Source organism: Filicampus tigris, chromosome 3, assembly GCF_054856515.1.
Source record: "Filicampus tigris isolate MCC_2025a chromosome 3, RoL_Ftig_1.0, whole genome shotgun sequence".
Taxonomy (NCBI): Eukaryota; Metazoa; Chordata; class Actinopteri; order Syngnathiformes; family Syngnathidae; genus Filicampus; species Filicampus tigris.
The window spans coordinates 24,392,690-24,418,542 of record NC_141219.1 but is presented as its reverse complement, the minus strand read 5'-3'; the positions used below and the strand labels follow the sequence as shown (position 1 = coordinate 24,418,542).

Genomic DNA, 25,853 nt, shown 5'->3' with positions numbered 1-25,853 from the left:
CAATGGAACTTACAAACACCTGACCAGGGCAACACAGTCTCCATTTCTGCCTTTATAGCCGAACTTCAAAACCTCTGCTCATAAGTTCATACTCCCTCTAGACTTGTTTGCTATTGCTATTCAATAAGATGTCCTTGATTTTACTGTTTCACTGTACCGTGTCGTTGCATGTTCCGAAGGATGGTGGTATGACATTAGATGAAAAAAATGGAAGTTGAAGAGTGTAAGGAACAAAACAGATTGTGGTAGGTACCACTGTACGGTGTGTTAAATATTCATGGTTGCCATCACATTTAAAGTCTGCAAACCTTGTTTCACAGTGAAGGTGACATCCACATATGTTTCCCATTGAGTATGTTGACTTCAGGATGAGGTGGTCTCCGGTTACATCCAGCTCTTGCTCAAGTGTATTGCACAACATGCTGCAAAAATACGTTTTTCATACGGGCCTCTACAAAATGATAAATAATTTGACGAATATTTATTTGTGCAAGTAGCAACCTTTTCCTTATCAAGGACATTTTCAAGCATTGATTATTCAATGTAGTAGGGGTGCCATATTAATGTTTGTAACCTAGGAGGAGGAGTCATTCTACAGTAAAAAACGCATAGATGGTCACACAGTTGTTATAAAGAAACCATCCCACTGAAGTCCACACTACTCTAATTCCAGTTCCAGGCCATCATGGCTCCATATGATGTTCTGTTTGTTCTGCTAGTGAGTGCATGCACAGTGCAAGGTAAGCTGCCAGTTTGGTTATTCAACAAATTGTCATATTACTTCACTGATGTGGAATTTCCACCATATTTTTTTGTAGTCACTTTTTCTTGCAGTCACTGTGGTGTATTGCTCTTTCACTATTACCGGTATTCCTGTTTAAATGGAAACTCAAATCGCTGTTCAAATGTGCCGTTCAGTTATTCAGAATGCCCACAAAAAGCATTGCAGGAGCCCAGTACTTCAGTCTGCCTCCGAAAACACACAATTTCTTGATGTTAGGCCGGGCGTAAGAGTGACAGAAAACGACACCTGAGAAACTTCCCGCCTCTAACTACGTTTTAAGGTTTTTCTTTTTAGTTTAAAATGGCTTACCTTAAGTAGAATCCCGTGTCACATTGTGGTCCTTGTTAGCTCTCTAAATCCTTGTTATAGTGTATGGAAGCAGAATGCTGGTTGCCATGACTACTTCTTATGCGTCGACGAAGGAGAAGTTCTTCTTCATCTTACATCAAGAAGAACAAAGTGTTTTGTTATTTGTATATTCCACCCAAAAGATCGACTCATACTCTGGAGCGACTTATACAGTATATGTCTTTCTACTTCATGATGCGTTTAGTGCCTGGTCCGACTCATACAACGAAGCCATGTAAAGTCCAAAATACAATAAATACAGGGCCAGTATTGCCAATACCAGTAATAATAATGATTATTATTTTTATATTATTAAAGTTAAATGATTTTCAATAATTAAGGCAGATGCATAATCAAATTGTTAAACCTCAATTAATTGTTCTGAGTTCTGAGACTTGTTGTGAATTGTTCTGTTTTGTTATGTTTCCTTTTTTTTATTATTATCAAACAGTTAAAAGCAAGGAAATAATTATGACAGTATTAAAGTTTATTGGTGAATAGAAAATTCTCCTTTTTCCCTAAACATGATCAAAATCTAGATTGTTTTCTTAAATAAACAAAGTGCACAAAATGAAAACTTGTTTTTTTCCATTACTGTCCAGAAACTACGAGGTACTACTTCAAGGTTATCACTTTACAACAAGTATTAAAATACTAAAACATTTGAGAAACCACTTGTTTTTCAAGTATAGCCTAATGTGTGTTCAATAAGTTCAGTTCCGTGCACTTCCTTTTGCTTTATGGAAAAAAATAAACAAACAACAATTAAAGGATAGCCAAAGCCTTTTGTGCAGGTCCACAGGAAAAACAGTTTAACCTGTGTTTCTCTGCATGAAGAATGAGGGCATGCATCTCACATGCTCCAGTCATCAGCGCTCTCCAGCAAAAGAGTGAGCGTGCCAGTCAGAATTTAAAGATGCTGTGTCATAAGGTTAGCGTAGAACAAATTGGACACTGGGAGAAATGAGGGGGGGAGACAATGTATGTCAGGTTGTAACGTACAGTATATAATGAGAGAGATCTATGAAGGTTGGCCAGACAAAGAGATAGAGATTATTAGGATGTGTAGCAGGTTAGGGTGATTAAAGCGGAAGTCAAACCAAACATATTTTTTTCAAGAATATGTTCCGAGCAGGCCCACTAGTTGAAACACGGCATTCTGATAAATTTTGTGTTTGTGGAATATAAATTAAGCAGCAAAATGCACTAGTTTTTAGCCATCTCTGGGGCTTTGTCACAACTGCTCACACCAACCAATCACGGCTGACCTGTTTTCTGAATCTGAGCCGTGATTGGTCATTGTGAGCAGTTGTGATGTCATTTTCAATCGACAGAAGACAAAATGGACGCCCCCAGAGATGGCTAAAAACGAGTGGATTAACGCTTATTCCACAAACGCAATATTTATCAGAATGCCTTGTTTCAACAAGTGGACTTGCATAGAACATATTCTTGAAAAAAAAAGTGTTTGCGTGGACCTCCCCTTTTTAAGGATGGAGAGGGAAATGTGTTGACTTCTGCAAGTAGTGCACTGGATAGATGGAAAGAATATTGGAAGGAGTTTAGGATTCAGGAGAATTATATAGGAGGAAGAGTAGAAGAGGCAGTTGTGGTGGACCAAGAAATTTGTAAGGGTTGAAGTAGAAAGACATTATAGAGGATGAAAAATGGAAAGGCAGTTGGTCCAGATAACATACCTGTGGAGGTATGAAAGCATCTAGGAGGGATGAGAAATGGAGCTAAAGTATGCTGGTGCCCATTTTTTAAGAAAAAAGGCGACGTGCAGAGTTGTGGGAACTATGAAGGAATAAAGATGATGAGCCACACAATTAAATTATGAGATAGAGGAGTGGTTCAGGCTCAAACTCAGGACATTGTATTACACAAGTTAGGGTTGCTATTCAAACAATAATTGTAACTTTTTTACATATAGCACCTTTACAAACACACATTTACAAAGTGTTTTGTTCAACAGAAATGACTGCCAATCGAAAATTGTGATAATTTACACAAAAATTGTCTAATATATATATGTATCTATGTTTCATAGTTTCTATTCAAGGGCTAGATGAGAAAAGACTGATGAAAGACCTGTTGAAAAATTACATGGCACTGGAGACACCAGTTGTCACTGAGTCTCAGATTCTCAATGTCGAAGTTGGCATCCACCTCAGGAAGATCATGGATTTGGTGTGTATTTTTATGTATTTTTTAAATTACTATTAGGACACATGAAAACATGAAACTTAGCACACATATCAAGCTTGGCAAAAAAATATATATTTATATCTATATCTATATCTATATATCTATCTATATCTATCTATATATGTATCTATATCTATCTATCTATCTATATATATATATATATATATATATATATATTTTTTTTATTTTTTTTTTTTTTTTTTAGAGGGTCTTTTGCGATTTAAAAAAGAAGGCTCGATAGCGCATCCTACAAACGCATGCTGTTGTCCTGTCTATGAATGAAATACGATGACATCCACCACACATGTGCCGAGAGTGCAACATCTGTCTGCTTGCATCTCAATCAAATTCAACAAAATTGCGTTACACCACCTGCGCCACAATTTACACCCGCTTCCAGTAGGTGTAAAAGTTTACTTTCAGCCAGCAAATTGTCAGGTATGCCGTGGGCGTGTGAAAGAAAACACCCTCAGTCTGCTGGGACCAGCAAGGTGCAACATGATCTGCCAAATTCCCAAACACGCTAAACAAGCCTTGCATCGGCACTAAAATCAAGATGTGTCAGTTTTTACGCCTGAACTGTCTACGAAATTAGAGCCCAGTATATCAAATGCCAGCCCAGCATAATTAAATACCAATATTAAACTTTGAAGGTCTATAGTAGCCCCAAAAAGTAAAACTCTTTTTTCTTCCTCACAGGATGAGATGAACCGGGTGTTGACAACCAATATTTGGCTACAATTGGTAAGGTTTCCAAGTCCTACTACTTACCGTAAGTGTTGCTTTGGTGATAGATGCCATTTTAGGCAACAATTGGGCTCTCATATAGCCTAAGAAGATTGTAAAATGTTTTGATTTTACAACAAATAGGTACAGTGGTGTCCTGAGAGTTTAGTGCTTCATGGATTTTTTTAGATTATTTCTTTAGACTGATTTTGTTTTACTTTGACTTGCAAGCAGAGGTGGGAAAAGTATTGACATTCTGTATTCATAAGAAACGGCTATTCATTTTAAATGACAATATATATCTGTATATCAAAAATCTGTCATTATTAAACTTCCGCAAACAGTTTAACAGTCTCAAACTGTTTTTCTTGTCATCAAGAAATTTTGAACGTCCTTGCGACCCTTTGTGACCTTCAATGAACCCTATAAAAAAAAAATCAACATTTGCTACCTTCGCAAATACGCTCGGTAGGATACGGGCATTAAGCAACGGATTGAACACAAATGGTTCAGCAAAAACATGTAGCTAGACAATATAACAGTAGTCACAGTCATATACTCTTTATCGTCTTCATTGAATAACTATTCGTGCCGTACTGATGAGCTCAGAGAGGAGTTAGGACGTTATTATGAATCCCACTAGAGTCCTAGGCAGGTCGTGACTGGTAAGGACTGCCTGGAACTTAAGTAGGATTCATAATAACGCCTCATTGATCAGTATATGTATCTGTCTAGCTTTTACTATCGTCAGGTGGCCAAGGCAGGCACATCAGAAGGAGCTTTTAATTGATGCAGTGTGACATCAATTAAATACAAGTACAATATTATCAAGTGCTATTTTCCATCATTAAATAGACATGATAACATATTTTTGATGTTTTATCCGGCAATGTAATAGATTAATGGCATTTTTATTCATATTAATGGGAAAAGATAGTTGTGATATGAGTGTTTTGAGTTACCAGTGTGATCCCGACACAAATGAAACTAGTATCACAAGGCACCACTGTATACAAATTTAATAACAGCCATCAGAGCAGAGAAGGGCATTCGGTCCGTTCGCCTGGGACGGACAGACACCCATTTTGTGGACGGACGGAGGATGAGAAGTCTTTTAAAAATGACGGACTAAGCAAGGATAGAAGTGGATTTTCGTCTTTCTCTCTATTCATCCCTAAAGGGTCAAGTACTGACTTTTGCGTTGCGTTGGCTTCATTTAAAAAGCAAGACCTCTGTTCTTCATGTGCCTTTCCTGCAGTAACATTGCACTGCCCTCTAGTGGTTCAACATATGTAATACCATGGATTATGCCATTTTACTCCCTGGCGGGCTATGAGGGCTATTTTCGGGGGGCCGACTGACGGAATGTAAGGACGGAAGCACTTTAAAAGGCCGAGGACAGACGGGGTCGATTATTTTTATGAATAAGGGCGGAGGGACAAGGGTACCCAGGTCGCAGACGAAGGACGGAGGACGGACCATCAAAAAAGGGTAAGCAGCCCATCATTTTGCCTGTGCTTTGCACATGTTATGTCCAATATTATGGGCTATATCAAACTCATTTATTAGAAATATTAACCAATGAAAAACTAAATAGAAACATCACATACCGCAATATCTTGTTCAATGAATGTATACTTTTGCTCGATAACAATCATAATATAAGCCCATTAACAATGAATATAGTATTTTGAACAGTTTCAAGAAACAGGAAATAAAATAATTGATGCAAATGTATGGATAGATACATGGATATTCCGTAACTGCTCTGGCTGGCCCAATCAAGATGAACGAATCATAATCAAATTAAACGATCTCAAAAACATGGCAGCCACTAGCACATTTTTAGTGCTGTTTAAAACACTTTACAGATGAGCTAAAAATTCTTCAGAAAGCAGATCAAATCAACCTTATATCCTCACATAGCAGCTGCAAGAGACTCCACCAGGAGTTACTGATTGATGGCCAAACGCAAAACCTCCTAACTGAAATCTGATCTGATGCAGATAGCAGCTGTGGCGCTTCAACATTTTCCCAGTGATTCTGATTGGAGGTTTTCGTCAGGTGATTTTTTTTTGTCACAACAAAGGGCGGTGTTATCTCTCGCTTGGACATGACTGTACCCCACCTAGATTTAATTCATACTAATTGATATTTAACATCCATCCATTCATTTTCTATCCCACTTATCCTCATTTGGGTGTGCTGGAGCCTAGCCCAGCTGACCTTGGGCGAGAGGCAGACGGCTTACCTATTGTCTGGGTTTGGTCACATGCTGCAGGCCCGTGGGCATTTTAACAACAATTTTAGTTGGCAGCAGGCAGTGGTGATGCGTAAAATGTCAGCCTCCTTTGATGGCTATAAACGGGTGGATTTATGTGTTTAATTCTTATTCTACGAAAAGCAATATTAATCACGATATTGCGTTTAGTTTGACTTGACTTCTGCTTTAAATGCAAATGTAATCAATTTTATTAATATTCAACCAATCAAACAATCATTTAATGAGACAAAGGAATACCAACGGAATTAAAAAACATTTAATTAAGGCATTTTAGGAAAATTGGCTGAATTAATGCAACAAATAAATGTGACTCTTAAAAATGTAAAAATTCAGCAGTCCAGATTAAATGCCATTGGAGCTGCCCCCCTGTACTGTGCCCACCCTTGAATTGGACTGGTCCTAGTTCGAACAGCAGCGTGTGATAACTTAATGGAACACAGTTGTGTCAATGCAAAGTATATGGCAACTTTCATTAGCAAGAAAAAAATGTACGATGCACAAAATTTGCACCGATGTCAATGCAAATGTGGTCGGAGAATTTTATCAAGATATGTTTGATTAAAAGCAATACTGTTCAATGAGAAATTTGCCTCAGAATGCCAGCAGTTCATTTTAGATTTAGTTGTGCTCAATTTTGATGGAATCGCATAGATAGATAAGAAACAAGTTTGCTTCAGCCGGGAGGAGGCCAATACAACATACAAAACATACAGTATACAAAACCTACTAGCGAGCGCGTTAAATTCATAGTATGTTAACATTGTAACTAACTAGGTGACTCAGAACTCTCTCTTTGTTGTCTTTCTGGACCAGAAAATTCAATTTCCCACATTTCAGGGTTAACATACTCCGAGTTTTCACATAACCTGCTTTCTGGAACACCCCTTGGAGACACACATTCCCGAACAGGCTTGAACTCACCTTTATGTTTCTATGCGTATGTGAAGTGTGAAGAAATACTGAATACACTAATTCTCTGCTCCACAGTCCTGGAATGACTATAAACTACAGTGGGATGCATCCGAGTATAATGGGTTGGATGCTCTACGATTTCCTGGTGCTCTCCTTTGGAAGCCAGATATTGTCCTTTATAACAGGTACAGTTGGTGCTAGTATTGACAGATCTGCTGCATGTTGAATGGAATACACAAATGCTGGCAAAGTGTATTACTGTCATTTATAGTAGTAGTAATAGTAGCAGTAGTAAGAATGTTGTTGTTTTTCATGTGGGCCCTCAAAGGGGCCAGCTCGCCCATTAGGCATATGTTAAGGGTGCCTTGGACTCCAGGGGGCACCAAAAATCACCTTCAAAAATTCAACTGCAATATAATTACAGTACCTTTCAAATCAAAAGGAAACAAGAGTAAATTTAAACAAAATAAGCAATTTAAAAAAAACAAATTTTTTTAAGCGGATTTCCAATTCACGTGACAGCAGCCATTCGAAAATAATGTGTAATGTGGAAAATTATATACAAACCTGTACGGGCAAATTACAACATTTGTAAGATTCAGTACACCCCCGGGTTGACAGCTATGATGGTAGCGATTTAAAAAATGAATAAATAAAATTGAATTGAAAATTGGAAGCTGAAAATTGAATCAAATTGGGGCTTGAGTGAATCGTTACATCCCTAATAATAACATTATTCACTTTTAAACTAAAAGGCTAAAACAACAGTAGCAGCCTCATTTGTTGTGGAGTAAATCTAAAGATGTCAGAATTGTTTGTTTCTAGTTACTACTTACACATTTACAAAAACATATTTTCTCATGTTATCGTGTTATGTTATCTTGTTAAGTCCTAAATCTTATGCTCATGCCTGTGTACTTAATGCAACTCATTGCCGGTAACTAATTTCAACCATGAAACTTCTTGATGAAGTGTCAAACTACTGAATGTTCAAATAAAAAGATACACAAAAAAAAATGTTGCGTAATCATTGAATAAAATCCAGACAAAATATTCTGTGGAAGTGGATGGGAAAGCCAGCATATATTAAAATTAAAGAAATGTCCAATTGTATATTACAGCAATGATAAAACACTCTAAAAACAGTTGGGTCATTTCACTAACCCAATTTTTGGATTGTTTGTGTTGGGTCAAAATTCTGGGTTATTTCTTAAAAATTAACCCAATTGTTGGTTTAAATTAACTATATATTGGGTAATCCACAGGAACATTTTTATGATTACCAGTGGTTCTGGTTAACTTGCTTGGAGATTGAAAAGTGTTGAGCGCAACTCTCCTCAAGAGGTCAATATATCTCAACACACTGTTCAAGATGGACCCATGTTAACATATAGGGGTCACCAAGTAAGTCGAGATGAAATTGGATTGCCTCGTGACCATGGCACATGCATAAGGGCTGATTCGTGGGCCATACGAAAATCCACTTCCCCCCTTGCTAAATTGAGCTTTTTTTTTGCCTATCATCCCCTACTGTTATTGTTGCTGAAATTACGTCAACATCAAGAATGAAGTGCTTGAAGATAAAGACAATTTTTTTAAACTTTGACTTAGTACATTGTGGGGGAAGGGGAAAATATCCTTAGCATAATAAAGAAAATAAATAAATAAAATAGTGGAATAACACAATTATTTGCATTGTTTTGACCCAATTTCTTGTGTTCATTTAACCCTTAATTTGGGGTCAAAATGGAATAACCCAATTTGTTGTGTTCATTTAACCCTAAAAGTTGGGTCAAAACTGAATAACCCAGTTTTTTGGTTCAAATTGACCCAAGTCTGGGTCGGTCCTTTTTTAACACAATAATTGGGTCAAATTTAACCCAAAAATAGTTATTTTTGACCCAACTGTTTTTAGAGTTTAACAAATACTCCCTCCTTTGTCTGATAGGTGTACTGCTCACTTGCTTTAGGGGATGGGCACATTGACATTCATCTCTTTTTTGGTTTGTCCAATTAGGTGTTGCAGTTGTGACAGCAAGTCACAAGCATGATTTGTTTGACAAAATGAAACAGTCAGGAAATTAAGGATTCGTTCCATTTTAGATTTTAATTTGCATGGCGTTATCTTGTAAATTAAAGTCAATGTTAAAAATTTGACTTATTTTGTAAGTGTATGGGGCAGCACGGTGGTCGACTGGTGAGCACGTCCGCCTCACAATTCAGAGGTCGTGGGTTCGATCCCGGCCCCGGCCTCCCTATGTGGAGTTTGCATGTTCTCCCCGTGCCTGCGTGGGTTTTCTCCGGGTACTCCGGTTTCCTCCCACATTCCAAAAACATGCATGGTAAGTTGATTGGACTCTCTAAATTGCCCCTAGTTGTGATTGTGGTGCGGATGTTTGTCTCTGTGTGCCCTGCGATTGGCTGGCGACCAATTCAGGGTGTCCCCGCCTTCTGCCCGAAGACAGCTGGGATAGGCTCCAGCACGCCCCGCGACCCATGTGAGGAGAAGCGGTATCGATAATGGATGGATGGATGTAAGTGTATGTAAATCATTGATGAAGGGGGCCGTCATTAAATCTCGCCTAGGGCGCTACATTGGCTGTGCTCTCAATACATAATATCCAGTGCACTTTTGTGTCCTCAAATGTTTTGTAACCATATAAAATATGATATTTAATGGAATGACACTAAGTACTGTTATGTGAGGTATAGTGACTTTGTCTTTATTAGAGAGTTTTCTAAACATGAGTTGACTAGGTATTTTTAGTGCAATAACACTGTCATACAAATAAGGATTTGGAATAGGATTTGTATATCATTCACTAGAAGCTCACTGTTTGTTAGTAAGTCAAGTAAGAAGCAGTTTCTTCATCAGATACTATCAAGTGGAGTAAGTGTGCAATATGACGGATAGAGCAGTAAAGTGAATATTGCAAGCCGTGTCTGTAATTTGTCCCACTGGAGCATTTCATAATATGAGTGGTTCTGGTCAGGGGACCAGAGTGTTGCTTGTTGTAGGCCAGCTGTAGAAAAGAATATAGAAATTAGGAATGTTGCTGGGAAGAGGTCAGTGAGAACTCCAATCACTGCCAAACAAATACATTGAACATAAAGAGCGCATGTGTAAGCTTAGTTTTTGTGTGTTTTTCAACTGAATTGTGCAGGTATTTTCACATTTTCTCTTATTATGATTATCATTCAAATGTTCAGTAATTTGCGTAGCATGCTTGCTCAGTGTTGCTCACAACCGTGGCGCTTGCAAGATGAAATTGCTTCGTTTCTAGGACCAGTCAAAAATTGAACCATATATGCCAAACTATTGCCTAGTACTGTAAATAAAGCAGCAACAACCACTGATGTTATTCTGCCATCCACAGTGCAGAAGAAGGATTTCATACTACCCTCGATGCCAAAGTTGTTGTTACCTCCTCAGGCATCGCTGTCTATCTACCACAAGGTAAGGAAAAATTCAGTCCATACTTGCACTTGCACAAAAGTATCTTTCAATTTATTCATCATACCCTTTTGAGACTTGAGCCAATGAAACAGTCCTTTGCATGCTGAATGCTGTATGTTTTTAAGCGTGTGCATGTAGCAACAGAAGATAGACGACTTATTCCCTCTGTCCTCGCCATACAAAAGCACTGTCCTTTGTCACTACGTTCCTTCTGTATTGATTGCCTTTGTCAACTGTCTTCCACATAAACCTTCACTGAATACCATTATATATAATCATCATTTAGTCATTGATTATAATTTCAAATCGTTTATCCTTTTTCTATTTCAATTCATTCTGAGCTTCGGGCAGTGCTACATCAACCTCATGATAAACAATGCATAGCAAGACCACATTCTCACATTTTTTCTTGAATTTGGGTTGGAGTTTGGAGTGTGCTTGCCTCCTGAATAATTACTACCGGTAACTAATTTCACAATATTATTATTATTGTTAATATTAATATTATTATTATTATTATTATTATTATTATTATTATTATTATTACCATTAGTGCTTAATACTTAACTCCAGAAGTTGTCAGAGTATACCTCTTGCTGTTTTTATAGGTGTTGTCAACACAAACATATTTTTTCCAGAATATGTTCTATGCAGGCCCACTAGTCTAAACACAGCATTCTGATTAATATTGCATTTGTGGAATGAGAAATCCACTAGTTTTTAGCTCGCTCACTTCTGTCAACTGAAGATGACAGTTGCTCAGGGCTCAGATAAAGACCAATCATGGCTCTGCCTCAGAAAACAGGTGGACCGTGATTGGATGTTATCTGAGCCCTGAACAACTTCGATGTAATCTTCAGTCGACACAAGTGAAAAATGGCTGCCTCCTGAGATGGCTAAAAGTGGATGCATTTTGCTGCTTAATTTATATTGAACAAACGCAATATTAATCAGAATGCTGTATCTCAACTAGTGGGCTTGCATAGAACATATTCTTGAAAAAAAAAAAGGTTTGCATTGACATCCTCTTTAAAAGAGGAGGTCACCCCAAACCTATTTTTTTTCCGGAATATGTTCTATGCAGGCCTACTAGTTGAAACAGGGCATTCTGATCAATATTGCGGTTGTGGAATAAGAGGTAATGCAGTCGTTTTTAGACATCTCCGGGGGCGGCCATTTTGTCTTCTGTCGACTGAAAATGACATCACAACTGCTCACAATGACCAATCACGGCTCAGATTCAGACAACAGGTTAGCCATGATTGGTCATTGTGAGCAGTTGTGATGTCATTTTCAGTCGACAGAAGACAAAATGGCCGCCCCCTGAGATGGCTAAAAACGAGTGGATTTTGCTGCTTGATTTATATTACACGAACACAAAATTAATCAGAATGCCATGTTTCAACTAGTGGGCCTGCTGGGAACATATTCTTGAAAAAAATATGTTTGGGTTGACTTCTCTTTTAAGTGTCTCATTTTAAGCATATAACCACTTTCTTGATTCGAGAGTAGATTTTTTTCTCATCACTGTGTCTCCTTTGTTTCCCCCCTATTCCACATTTCTTTCCCTGTCAGTGATCTTAAGGAGCACCTGCTATATCAATCTCCGCTGGTTCCCCTTCGACAGCCAAAAATGTGACCTCAGGTTTGGCTCCTGGACTTATGGGGGGGGGTCTTTGGATTTAACAATGAGAGAGGCAGACATCAGTGAATACGTTCCAAATGGAAAGTGGGACCTTGTTGGTGAGAATAATTTTAAATTGTGTGTCACAAACACAGATTGTAATACATAATCGATTTATTGGTGAGGGAGAGGGCTGAGGGAAAGGCACCGAACTCAGATTTGACGATAGGAGATGTTGTGTTTACATTTGACTTGGGCAGCATTTTCTGCAGTTTACAAACATGCCCCTAACTATGCCTAGTGTAATTGGTTGTAATTGTAATTGTCAGTGCAAAAATCAAAATTTTCTCTATAAGGTTAGTGTCGATCAACAATGAACAGTGTTGGGCAAGTTACTTCCAAAATGTAATATGTTACATTTTACTAGTTGATGCATTTGAAAGTAATATGTTTCTTTATAATATTACAGTCTGTGTAGACTAATAAGTAACTTATTACTTTTAAATTACTTTTTAGTTCTCTGTTAATTATAATTCCTCATATAGTGGAGGTGAGCGCACAAAATTCAAATCAAATGAGGTCTATATTGCGTCTGCCAATAGTGGTTACCATGAAGAGCTGAATTGCAATAATTCAATATGGAATTATTAAACAACCTAGACATTTACACAACATGACACGCATTTATTCTTCGTCACTCAAGAGTTAAATAAGTGTGGCCACAATAAGTTTAAAAAAAGAAGAAGAAAAAGTAGTCCGGCGCAAAACCTGGCCTTTACTGTGCGCAAGGGCGGGGTTTCTTTTCTATTAGGTATTTTTCTCAGACGTGCACAGTTAGAAATGGGCGGTTGCACTGTTGTGGGTGGGAACACAGACAACTAGCTGAATGCAAAGTTTAGGTATCAATGTTGAATTAGACCAGTTATACCATTGTCAATGACATAATGTAAACACTTTTACAGTTTCTCATGGGGTAACCCTGACCCATGGAGTCTGAGTTGTTTCCTTGAAACATAATTACTCACTACATTAAACAAGTGTAGACTCTGTTATGTTTCGTTTGGTGTCACAGAAGTCACAGGAAAGAAGAATAACCACACTTATAAGTGCTGTCCGGAGCCATATCCCGATGTCACGTACACCATTGTGATGCGCAGACGGACGCTCTTCTATGTACTCAATCTGCTCATCCCCTGTATGCTGATCTCCATTCTGGCCCTGTTTGTCTTCCTGCTGCCTGCTGACTCGGGGAAGAAGATATCACTGGGTAGAGCAATTCACTTTCATTTCATTCAAATTCTCTGTACCTAAATATGATGATTCCCCTGGAATTTAATTTTGCATTAATTGCCTTTTCTTCATTCAGATGGAAAACTATAACTGATCATTATAAAATATATTTATCATATTACAGACAGTGCAGCGACCTGTACTAATAAAGTTGGTTACTCATAACTCTAATGCAAGGGAGCCCACGTAGGGTTCATGCTGGAGCTTCACATTTGTTTGACCTGTTCTGAAATAAGCAAGAGATGATACTGAGAAGGTAGTATTTGTCTACCCTAACCCTGTTTTTCCAATTTACCAAATAAATCTACACATTTTGTTTGTTGATATAGTGGTTTTGGATATGTAAATAAATTGTTAAAGAGGAAGTCAACCCAAACATATTTTTTCCAGAATATGTTCTGCAGGCCCACTAGTCCCAACACGGCATTCTGATTAATATTGCGTCTGTGGAGTACGGGAAATCCACCTGTTTTTAGCTTCAGAAAACAGGTGAGCCGTGATTGGTCGTTATCTGAGCCCTGAGTAACTTGGATGTCATTTTCAGTCGACAAAAGTGACGAAATGGCCGCCGCCTGAGATGGCTAAAAGCGGGTGCATTTTACTGCTTAACTTATATTCCACAAACGCATTATTAATCAGAATGCCGTATTTCAACTAGTGGGCCTGCATCGAACATATTCTGGAAAAATATATGTTTGGGTTGAATTCACTTTAAATGCATACAAAAATGTAGATAGCCTTATCAGACTACTATATCGCTTCAGTAATCCCATGATACAATTCGTATTCAGTTGACCTGGAGGTTTTTGTGACCTCACCTAAAAAATACATTCTATTACCAAGGCCAATACCAAACCTAATAATGTGTGTCATAATTGTTTGACTTACAAACAATGTGTTCCAAGGCCAACCATTGTAAGCACAGCTCGATTTGTGGATTTGGTTGATCACTTCCTTACTTGGTCTAAATACAAGTTGACTGTAACAATGAAGAGTGCATATAAATCTCCTCACTTCATTTGGATCCTCAAAAAATGTAAATAGGTTCTTCGAGGCTGAATGAAAAATAGTAGAACTGATCTGTTTTTCTTTTTAAATAACGGTTAAAGTTACTTCATCACAACGAGATACCTTGTTCTGCATGTTTGTGGGTAAAGCCCGGTTCACACGTAGGATAAGCGGCCCAATTTTAGCCTCGAATCTCCCCTCCTGACAATCGTAGGTTGGGGCAGACTCGCGTAATGGCTCCAAAGATAAGCTCAGCACATAATCCTGCCATGTGTGGTGTGCTCAGCTTGATCTCGGCCTCTCGGAAGGACTTCCAACATCAAATCTGTGATATTCAACATGTTGGATTTTCTTGGCCCGACTTCCGACTTCGCACCGTGTCTGCTGTGCCCCGAGGACAAACCAGCAGCCAGAAAGCGAGGTGACGTGCCGGCGAAGAAGCGCGGTGGGAATCCAAAATGAAAACAGCCATGGCGCACAGAGCCCAACGTCTTTTCTTTTCTTGTTAATTTTTCTACTAAAAATAATTTGCAAACTAGCGCCACCACCAAAACACAACCTGAGACCTCTTCTGTCTACATTTGCTATGTTTGTTCACTCCAAAGTCTCGTTTAATCTTGAGGGGTTTTGCGGGATTTTCTTGAATGAATCTTTGAATGAATGCGGTTTGTGTGTGATGTGTTCATCTTGCTGTGTGTCTGCACACCACACGGTACGTTCAAAACTGCATGATTTTTTTCTAGTCACGTGCGGGGTCTCTCAGAGTTTGGAAGTCGGCCGACAATTTTAAAATCCTGCTGTGTGAACCAGGCTTAAGATGCAAAGGCAATGCAGTTTTGGTTTTGAAACATTAACTGAGATGTTGTATTTTCAGGAATCACAGTCATGCTGTCCCTAATAGTCTTAATGCTGTTAGGTGCACAGGTGATTCCCGCCAGTTCCGACTCAGTGCCTCTAATAGGTAAGCGGGTGCCATAATTTAAGCAGCCATCCAAAATTTTGAAGAAGACCTGGCTCGCATTGTAATTGATTGTGACTTTGCGTTGAACTTTCACATCTGCTCTTGTTTTCCCTGGGATATAGTTCACCTGTCTTTGTATCCACATATCACATCTCTTCCTCCTACAATTGAAAACGATAGGTTTGATTCATTGTATATTTAAAGCCTGCTTATTTTTAAAAATGGTAAAAGCTAATCGGAATAATCTACGCTACACTGACAAAAAAAGAAACATTGGATGAACTCAACACAACTGAAGTATTGTCACACCTAATATTTTAGATTTGATTGATGTAAATAATGTATTCAGTGCTACCTGAAATGTTTAACTTCATGGAAACAAATTTATTAAGGTGAAGCAAACAAATTATTTCCAAGTGATTGGTTTGATCTTAAACATATTGAGTGCTACTAATTGCAAATAATCCTTTGCAATTTGACATGAGTTTTATGAACCCGCAATCTCTGAAATGTCAGGTAGACGTGCTAACCAGTCAACAACCGTGCCTCCAGTTTGACATTGAAGTGGAATTAAATAACAATGCTCCGAATACAGTTGGACAAAACATTCCTGTTCTTGTTTATAGAGAATTATAAGACAAATGTGCATTTAACTAAAAAAAAAACACAATAAGATGAGCAGGCCTTAGTCCACTTTCAACTATAACACTGCGCTTAGCATATCAAAGTGTGAAAAAAAGACAACCAAGAAATTCTGCATCCCCCCACTGATTAAAACACTGCAACATCCAATATATACAAGTGTCGTCAGTTATTGGTTGTCTTTTTTCACAATGACACTGCTAGTTTTAATCTGTGAAAAAATGCATTTGATTAAATTTTATAATTGCTGCTTTGGCAGTGCGGAGTGGTTAGCACATCTGCCTCACAGTTCAGAAATCATGGGTTGACATCCAGGCTTTGGCCTTCCTATGTGGAGTTTGGATGTTCTCCCAATGCTTGCATGGATTTTCTCATGGTACTCCGATTTCCTCCTGCATTCCAAAAATGTGCATATAAGGTTTGTTGTAGATGAATAAATTGTCCTTTGTGCAAATGAGCCAAAATACATTTTTGCCAACTTGAAGTCTTTATTTGAGACAACTTGAAAAGATATTTGTTCAAACATTCAAAAATGACTTACATGAAGTAAATGTTTTCAGGTTAGTTGATTTGAGGTTTAGTAATAAAGCACATTTAACTATCATTAGTTTCAGACTCAGTGTCACGGTGGCAGACTGGTTAGCACATCCACCTCACAGTGCATAAGTCGTGGGTTCAAATCCAGACTCTGGCCTTCCTGAAGATCCATGATTTCTGAAAACAATTTAGAAATGTGGATTCATCAGACTCACAGCACATGTTTTCACTTAGGATCACTTCATCTCAGAAGAGCCTGGGCCTAGGCAAGCCATCTGCGTTTGTGGGTGTTGTTGATAGATGGCTTTCACTTGCATGGTTGAGTTTGGACTTGCGTTTTTAGATTCAGTGTCTGACTGTGTTAACTGAAGTGCTCCTGAGCCCATGTGGCAATATCCTTTACACAATGATCCTGGTTTTTAATACAGCACTGGCTGAGGGATCGAAGGTCATGGGCATTCAATGTTGGCCGCTGAAAAGTATTAAAAGTATTTTTGCAGCATGTATTGTAGACTTGTAATTGAGGTATGTTGATTGAATGAGCAAATGAACAGCTTGTGGCATTCCACCTATGTGACAGTCCGTCTATCTGTCTATCACCATCGCCAATCCCCCGCCACCTTAACTTTGAACAGAAAAAGTTTTATGCTGTATGTATATGATGGATGGTGAATGAACAACTCCTTTTTTCCACTGTCTTCACCTTTCCAGCTCAATACTTTGTCATCACTATGGTCATGGTTGCACTCTCTGTGGCTGTCACGGTTGTGGTCTTACAATTTCACCATCATGACCCTAATGGAGCCAAGATGCCAAAGTGGGTGAGTGTCCATTTCATTGAGCCCTATACCAGAAACTCATCTACACTTCATATTTTTTTCATTTTGACTTTTACATATTACTATTATTTCTCTTTGAATCAAATGCCAATCCTGTGTCTTTAATTGGCAAAAACATGCAGGTAGGTCCTTTAAGCAGCGAAAGTGTCAAATTATTAGGTTACACCCAGGATTTTAGAGCCAATTACCATTCAGCTACCTTAAACACAAGATAACCGATCCGATTAGAAGATGGATCTATCCAATTTATTTAATTTAGTTGTTCATTTACTGTAGGGTCGACCCCTGCTATTCCCCATTGAAATATTATTAAAAAAAATAATAATGAAACCCCTAAACATTAACATTTAAAAAATAAAAATCTGACTGTATATCCGGACCAACCTTGGATTATCAAAGATGGTAGCACGGAACGTCTTGAGAGCTAACAAGATTGTGTTTGCTGTAATGTCTTATTTTGTGGATCTGATCAGTGACGTCATTGATTGACCTCTGAATTATGCTATTACAACTGTTCACTGATTTTGCATAAAATGTAAAATATCTGCCGATCCAATCCAGCTAATCAGATCTGTGTAAAACCTAGAAATGATAAACTTCATTTGACCATAGTGGGGACCCTTTTGCTGCAGTTTAGTGAGCCATAAAACGTGTCATTATTTAGATAAGACCTTTACACATTGAGGAACACCATTCTAGGATCTTGAAGTTTTCCAATGAGCTGAAATCTCTTTGACCTGAACTGCAATGTGGAAATTATCTATGTATTGCAGTAAGAACGGTTGGCAGCATTTGAAAAAGATATAGATATATTAGCAGTGGATTGACAACTTAAAGATAATTCATAAACAGAATACTGCAAAGTACTGTACTACAGTCATTCCCAACTAGTGTGCTATGGGAGGTCATCAGGTGTGCTGCGGAAATTTAGCCCATGTCACTTATTTGGACAAAAAAATATATATATATTCTGTCCCAAAAAAACTTCTGGCAATGACAATGACATGGCAGGCAGAGCGATTAAATGCACTTCCAATAGATGACAGAAGTACGTAAATAAAATGTATCCAATTTTCTGTACAGTGGTGTTCCGTGATTTTTTTTTCCAATGTGAAATATGTGTCTTGGTTCTATAAAGATGCTATGCATTATGCTATGCCATGCCATGCCATGCCATGCCATACTATACTATACTATACTAAGCATAAAAAATCAGCGGCATTTTATGTGATGACTATACAGGGTGCCCCACGAAAACTATGCAATCTGAAATATTATATAACTATTTGAATAACTGCATGTCCGTGCCAAATGACATGAAATAGGCATCATGTTGAAAAATAAAGGATTGATCGATTTTTGAACTATATAGTACTGATTTTGGAAAGACAGAACTGATTTCACATCCGTCAGCGGCATTAGTACTTGTCGATCCTTCATCAGTCCGCCATTTTTTCAAGCCGTTGTGTACACGCTATTGACAGCATTATTTGCTGTGAAGTCTGACAGTGGCCGAAACAAAGCGCGTGTAGTAGTTCTACTTTCACACATTTGGGTTACTGAAAGAGATGCAGAGTGATTTGATGGTATCCTGCATGGGATAATTCAGCATTGCATTTCATGTGAACAATGTTAATGAGTCGAATCTGTCTTTGTCGTTTGATCCCAAAGATCCGTGTGGTCCTATTTGATTGGTGTGCATGCTTTCTGCGCATGAAGCGTCCAGGTGAGGACAAAACACAGAGCAATCCGACCAGCATGGACCTCAAAGCCAGAACGGAGAGCGTTCGCCCGACCTCAGCCAGGTCTGGGTTGGCTGGACGGGTTGGTGAGGCTGACCTTCTCCTCAACAAAGATCCAAGCTCTACCGTCAGCAGCAGTGAACCAGACCTCGCCAATATCCTAGATGCAGTGCGCGATATCGCCAAACATTTCCGTGAACAGCAACAGAGAGAGACCACGCGCAGTGATTGGAAATTTGCTGCCGCTGTGATTGACCGTCTTTGTTCCGTGATTTTCTTGCTATTCATTATCTTGTGCACCTGTTGGATTCTTATGTCAAAACCAAACTGAGGCCACAGTCAAAGCAAACATTTGCATCATTTATCTCATAATTTCCAGTTTTCAAGCCCTTGGTCATCTAGAAACAGTAAAGTCTGGTCTATATGAGACTCATACCACCAAATACCAGGGTTGGGCGGGTTACTTTAAAAATTTATTCCGATACAGTTACGAGTTACCTATTAAAATGTAGTCACTAATGTAATTCAAGTACCATAATATCAAAGTATCGTCATTACTTTTAATTACTTTTGGATTCCTCCAATACCAAATATGTTACAGTTTTTCTCCGTTGGTTTGGCTCATTTCTTGAAACAGAAATGACATTGTTGGTGGATCTATATTGTGACCAGTTATTCACTTAAGTCTGGGAAAAGATGTGTGGCCAACTACTGGTAGTTTGAAAGCTGGCGAGGACTCAACAGCCAGCATCTCTCTCCCCGCTTAAAAAAATAACAACATGTAATCCTGCAAAATCATTCAGTTTCATTTATAATTGATGTATATGTAATCTTTTTGTGTTTTTTGTTCTACAACTACTGTTACATTGCTTTGTATCCTGAGTACGTCATGCCGATAAATGTATTCTGTTAATCCCCAAGCCTGACAAATACAGCGTGTACTGTGAGTAATCCTGATACTGCTATGACAGAGCAAACATTTAGATGTATACCATTTTACTTACCAGCCTCTGCGTTTTATATTACAATTGTAAACAAAAAAGTGTGTTACTACCCATCTCTGCGTATGGAAATGCCCATTCTTATGACCTGATGTTTAAATGTGTATTGTTGTTTTATATGAACATTGTTTTACTCCAATTGTATCCATATAGAACATTGTGCATCTCTATGTGTACTTTTTTACAATAGGAACTTCACAGCAAAAACAAAGTTAAGTAAAGGAGTTACAGTCTCTGGCAGCATGTAGACCCTAAATGAGGTCCATTTTTTACACCCACAAAGTTATATACAGTTTGTTATCCGATGGGCCAGAAAGAGATCTGCTTTTGACTTTTGCTTCATGAAGATGAAGGAACTTCATTAAAGCACTATTCTCAAATAAATCGATGCCACAAAAGTTGTTTTTTCCACACTGTAACTTTATATGCATATGCATGGTTAAGCAGTGCCCAACCACGGACACGCTCTGCCCACCCAAAGAAAACTCGATGTAGTTCCGATAAAGTGGATATAAAAAATAAAAATAAAATCAACTTTTATTTGTTTAGCCCAAATCACAACAACAGTTATCTCAATTAAGGAGAAAACAAAACACGGTGCAGTAGCCCTACGCTGGATTTTGACCTACTTGAACTTTGTAGCACTTTTTTGCCCCCCCCCCCCAGGTAAGACTAATGCCCACCTACACTTGGCATCCTGGTAACAACACTGCTTTGCACGCAAATAGTCCTGTAATGCTTTTATTGATCCACACAAGTATGCTGCGATTGTCATAGAAGAAGTGGATGGCCGCAAGAAGAGGAAATGTGCAGAATAAAGAGAGAGTATTGATATTTTGAGAATTTTGGTACTCATCAGCTGTCAGCGCCCTAATCACTGACTGCATCCGTGCATTTCAGCAACAGACTCCACGCTTTGCTTTCTACCCGCAGGTACGTAAGAAATTATTAATACGTGAGGTAAGTATTTGGGCAGGTGGGGGACACCCTGAACTGGTTGCATGCCAATCGCAGGGCACACAAAGACAAACAACCAATCACACTCACAACCACACTTAAGGACAATTTAGAGTGTTAAGTGTTGCTTTTACTGACGGACGCACAGCAGGACCATGGTTAAGCCTTCTTGTGCTTTTGGTAGTGGAGAGTAAAAAACTAACAAATGCCACTGTGCTTGTGTGCTGCCATCTATTGGGTGCAACAAATAGGTTCTAGTTGTCTCTTGACCCTTCCCTTGAATTTGATTTCGTTGTGTGGAACTGATCCAGTCGTGCATTTTTTCTTCAGGAAGCTATTCCGTGCTGCACCGTAAATGTTGTGTGTCTCCCTTTAATCCAACCGGTTGTAAACACATCCATGCTCCGACTTTGCTTGCCAAGCTATTTTGGAGCTGTAAAAATAAAGACTGTCGTGGTGAAATGGCAGACGATTTGTTGCGGTGGTGTTTAGAGCAGTTACAACACAAGTTTGGCCTGGAGGCATCCGAGGATATTGTCAAGTAAGAAAGCTTTAAAATGACTTGCTGCTTGTCTGAAGCGGAGATTGACATTCGTATGTCAAGCTAGCTTGGCAGAATAATGTGATTAGATAAAAATTATATAGTAGTTTGACTGTGATTGTTTTGACAAAATATGTATTGATTGGTACTTTTTCTGTCAACGTTACTGTTATGAAAGCCTTTCATTAAATTTGTTAGCAAGCAGGCCAGCGTACGAGCTAACGTTATTTCTTCTAATGTAACGACACGGAACTTTCCTTTACCCACTTCATGAGTTGAACTCACTTCATAAATCTTTAGTTTGGTTTAAGATAAAAAGAATATGCCAGTGATGTAGTTGCGATCTCCAGATAATAAGTAAGAACCAGTTGATTTTAATTGTTTGGTAATTTATTCATATAGCATATCATATCAGTCATTGAATTTAAATTGAAGAATTATTTAGGATGTCAAAGATGAATATGTATTGATCACTGTATTTTCTGTCCTGTTATTTTATTATATTTGTTGCAGCTCCAATGTAACAAAGCGCTTTTTTTGGACACTCGAATACCCTTTTCAAAAGGAAAGACGACACAGTGACAGCAAGAATAAAAACAGAAACAAGAATAAAGCCAACACAACATATAACTAAAGAAAAAAGCCACTTAATAACTGGTGTGTTTTGGAGAGGGATTTGAAGTTCAGTAATATTTAATTAAATGGTTTGAAATACAGTTTTTAAAAAAGCGAACAGGTGTTTGTTGACAGAAATAGGCCTAAAGTTATTATGTTGACTTAGCAAATTGTGTAGTCTTCCCTTAAAGTGAGGCTCATGCATACACAATTCAATTTGATCTCATATGGACAGTCTATTGTTAAACTAGTATTGATTATTGAATGTCCTGTTATCAATTGAAGGTTTAAAATTGTATTTGTAAAACGGAATGTGTGCATTTCTATGAAAAACAATACAATATTCTCAAAACATTGTTGATGCAAGAAATATGATTTCCAGACATTAAATGCAATCATCCTTGACAAAAGGGCGGGGCACAGTCAAAGTATGATGTTACTGTCAATTGAAGGTATGCCATCCTCTTGTTTAGATACATTATATCCATTGAAAAAGCTGAAGAGATCGAGGAGTATGTGGGTGACCTTCTCCAGGGCACAGATGGGAAGAAAGGACAGTTCATTGAAGAGTTCCTCTGGAGGTGGAAGAAGACTCAAAGACAGGCTGGAGATACAGCTGGTCTTTTCCTCATCAAAGCCTCAATGTCTGCAACAGGTGGGCAGGCATATTTTTCAAGATGAGTAAATAATCTCTGAAATATTCAATTTATAATACTTCCCAGTCGATATATAGTTTTGAGGCTGTTGCCGATTACGATATTTGGCAGGGGAAAAAAAAAACAAATTACTGATTAATTGGCCTATTAAAGGGGGAGGCAACGCAAACATTTTTTTTTTCTTCAAGAATATGTTATATGCAAGCCCACTAGTTGAGACGGGGCATTCTGATAAATATTGCATTTGTGGAATAAATGTTAATCCACTCATTTTTAGCCATCTTTGAGGGCGGCCATTTTGTCTTCTGTCAACTGAAAATGACATCACAACTGCTCACAACGACCAATCACGGTTCAGATTCAGAAAACAGGTCAGCCGTGATTGGTCGTTGTGAACATTTGTGATGTCATTTTCAGTCGACAAGACAAAATGGCCGCCCCCAGAGATGGCTAAAAACAAGTGCATTTTGCTGCTTAATTTATATTCCACAAACGCAAAATTATTCAGAAAGCCGTGTTTCAATTAGTGGGACTTCTGGGAACATATTCTTGAAAAAAATATGTTTGGGTTGACTTCCACTTTAATTCAAAAAATATATCATGCATAAAAGAAATTGTGTCGGTCCCCTCCATATCTCAATTTAACATTTTACCATTAAAAATGACATGAGATTAATGGTCATTTTCTAGTCTATTTGTTCATAAAACATATATTTTGAGAGTAATCCACAATAAAATGAATAAATGAAAAACAAACAATCGACAGATTGACAGAACTATTGAGTGACTTTATTTAGCTGCTACACATCTTACATGGTGGAATCAATCTTTTTGATATAGTTTTCTGTATAGGCTACTGGTAATAAATGATTATAGATGTTAAAAGGTCTATAATCCACGCATTTAATCGGTTGGGCCTTAATTTACATTACTTTCCTTAATTAGACTCCCAAGACGTAACCAAAGATTCCCAGAAGAAGTCTAAACGTAAGGGTCGGAACAAACAAGAGTTGTTGACTGTGAGTCACGTGGAGCCTGAGCCAGATGCTGTCAAAACGCCCATGGATCTGCTGAGGGTCAGTATACATATTGAGTATTTATCATGATCTGGATACAACACCATCGTGGCGTGGCATTATATGGAATTATTATTGTTTTTATTTTCTTCACCCACAGGTTCAAGAAAGCACCAGTACTTCTTCAACAAAGAAGAAAAACAAGTTCACAAACCTTTATGCTAAAGAGGGCCAGGACAAGCTGACGGTTGTACTACCCGGCCGACACAGCTGTGAGTGCCTTGCTCAGAAGCACAGACTCATCAACAACTGCATCAGCTGTGGTCGCATTGTATGCGAGCAAGAGGGATCCGGACCGTGTCTCTTCTGTGGTAGCCTGGTACAAGAATTTTTGTTCCTGGTTCCCCCTCCCACCTGTATTTGATAATCCACAGTCAATCTGTATTTTAATACACATTTCTTTGGTCCAGGTCTGCACCAAAGAGGAACAGGAGATTCTGCTCAGAGACTCGAACAAAAGCCAGAAACTAAGGAAGAAGCTAATGGGAGGTGAGAATCTGTGGTTAGCGCTACCGTAACGTGTGAGCTACAGTATAAGCCGCGCATTTTTTCAGTGACTTTTTCCGTCCCTAATCGGCAGATTGTGGTGAAAGAGATTACCTGGCACATCAAGAATCCAAGATGAAAGCTGGTTTAGAGAAGGCTGTCCAGCACAAAGACAAACTGTTGGAATATGACCGAACCAGGTAACATAACTAAACAGTTGCACTGTAAGTTTCAGTCCTATCGGGATCACAAAAACTTGATGTAACACCGTGCTACTGTTTTATGTGCAGCGTCAAGAGAACTCAGGTACTTGATGATGAGTCTGATTACTTTGCCACTGAATCTAACCAATGGTTGTCAACTGCTGAGCGTGACAAGCTAAGGAAAAAGGAAGAGGAGCTGCATGAACTTCGCCATGCGTCACGTAAAGATCGGAAAATCACCTTGGATTTTGCTGGTAGACAAGTCCTTGATGAAGGAAACAACCTGAACGAGTACTACAACAGGTGAGCAAGAAGCGGTGGCACCATTCAGTCGTGATTCTCATGCTTTAAAGTGTCAATGGCAACACCCCGCTCTCATCTATTTTATCCATGCAGATTAGATGAGACCCTCCAAGCAATGAACATTGACTCTGCGGCAAAATCCCCATTGTATAAAAGACAAGGTGGAAAACAGAACCTCAGAGAGCTGGTCAACCCCAACATAAGACAGAGAGCACCGGAAGTAGGTCACTTTTCACTTTTGGGGATGTCACAATATCGTGATATTGCGATATAATAGCAGCAAATCTGTTTAAAAGCCCAAGTTGTTTAACATTTGTGCAATTCCAGCACCCTCTGGTGCTTAGTTTAGTAGTGGAGTTTAAGTGCCACAATATTAGGTGTTCGGTCATTGTAGGTCATTTATATACATTGAGGTAGGGGTGGGCAATACGGGCAAAAAAAAAAAAATATCACTGTATTTTTTCAAAAAACTCTAACGATAATTTGACGATATTCTAGAAAAAATATTTTAGATCTGCACTTGATTCACAGACCATCTCTTTTAAATTGAATAATACTTACATTGATTTTTGGGAATATTTATGTCATTGAAATGTCTCTGCTGTTATTCAATAATGATGCGACATTTTGAGCTGCAGTAAGTACTGGTGTAC

The 25,853-nt window shown here is 38.4% G+C and overlaps 2 protein-coding genes across 4 annotated transcripts in view; both read left to right on the top strand.

Moving 5' to 3' along the window:
- Positions 1-685: 685 nt before the first annotated feature.
- LOC147150372 (neuronal acetylcholine receptor subunit alpha-7-like) lies at positions 686-19,693 on the top strand. Its single transcript, XM_086025434.1, has 10 exons — positions 686-740; positions 3,183-3,322; positions 4,040-4,084; positions 7,338-7,447; positions 10,640-10,719; positions 12,295-12,462; positions 13,416-13,610; positions 15,516-15,602; positions 17,493-17,602; positions 19,292-19,693. Exons 1-10 carry the CDS (start codon positions 686-688, stop codon positions 19,691-19,693), a joined length of 1,392 nt encoding a protein of 463 aa, XP_085881560.1.
- A 1,936-nt stretch (positions 19,694-21,629) lies between these two features.
- The window catches only part of trip4 (thyroid hormone receptor interactor 4), a 78,135-nt gene continuing 73,911 nt past the window's right edge, over positions 21,630-25,853 (top strand). For all 3 annotated transcript variants that reach the window (XM_086026924.1, XM_086026923.1, XM_086026922.1), the window contains exons 1-8: positions 21,630-21,861; positions 22,950-23,131; positions 24,078-24,208; positions 24,309-24,527; positions 24,619-24,697; positions 24,789-24,894; positions 24,985-25,200; positions 25,294-25,420. In XM_086026924.1, the coding sequence (XP_085883050.1) occupies positions 21,782-21,861; positions 22,950-23,131; positions 24,078-24,208; positions 24,309-24,527; positions 24,619-24,697; positions 24,789-24,894; positions 24,985-25,200; positions 25,294-25,420 (1,140 nt within the window). In that variant the 5' untranslated portion in view covers positions 21,630-21,781. The remainder of the gene's footprint in view (positions 21,862-22,949; positions 23,132-24,077; positions 24,209-24,308; positions 24,528-24,618; positions 24,698-24,788; positions 24,895-24,984; positions 25,201-25,293; positions 25,421-25,853) is intronic.

Coding starts and splice junctions, on each gene's coding strand:
- LOC147150372 (XM_086025434.1), top strand. CDS start 686: ATGGCTCCATATGATGTTCTGTTTGTTCTGCTAGTGAGTGCATGCACA. Junction 741..3,182: donor GAGTGCATGCACAGTGCAAG/GTAAGCTGCCAG, acceptor TATGTTTCATAG/TTTCTATTCAAGGGCTAGAT. Junction 17,603..19,291: donor GAGCCAAGATGCCAAAGTGG/GTGAGTGTCCAT, acceptor TTGATCCCAAAG/ATCCGTGTGGTCCTATTTGA.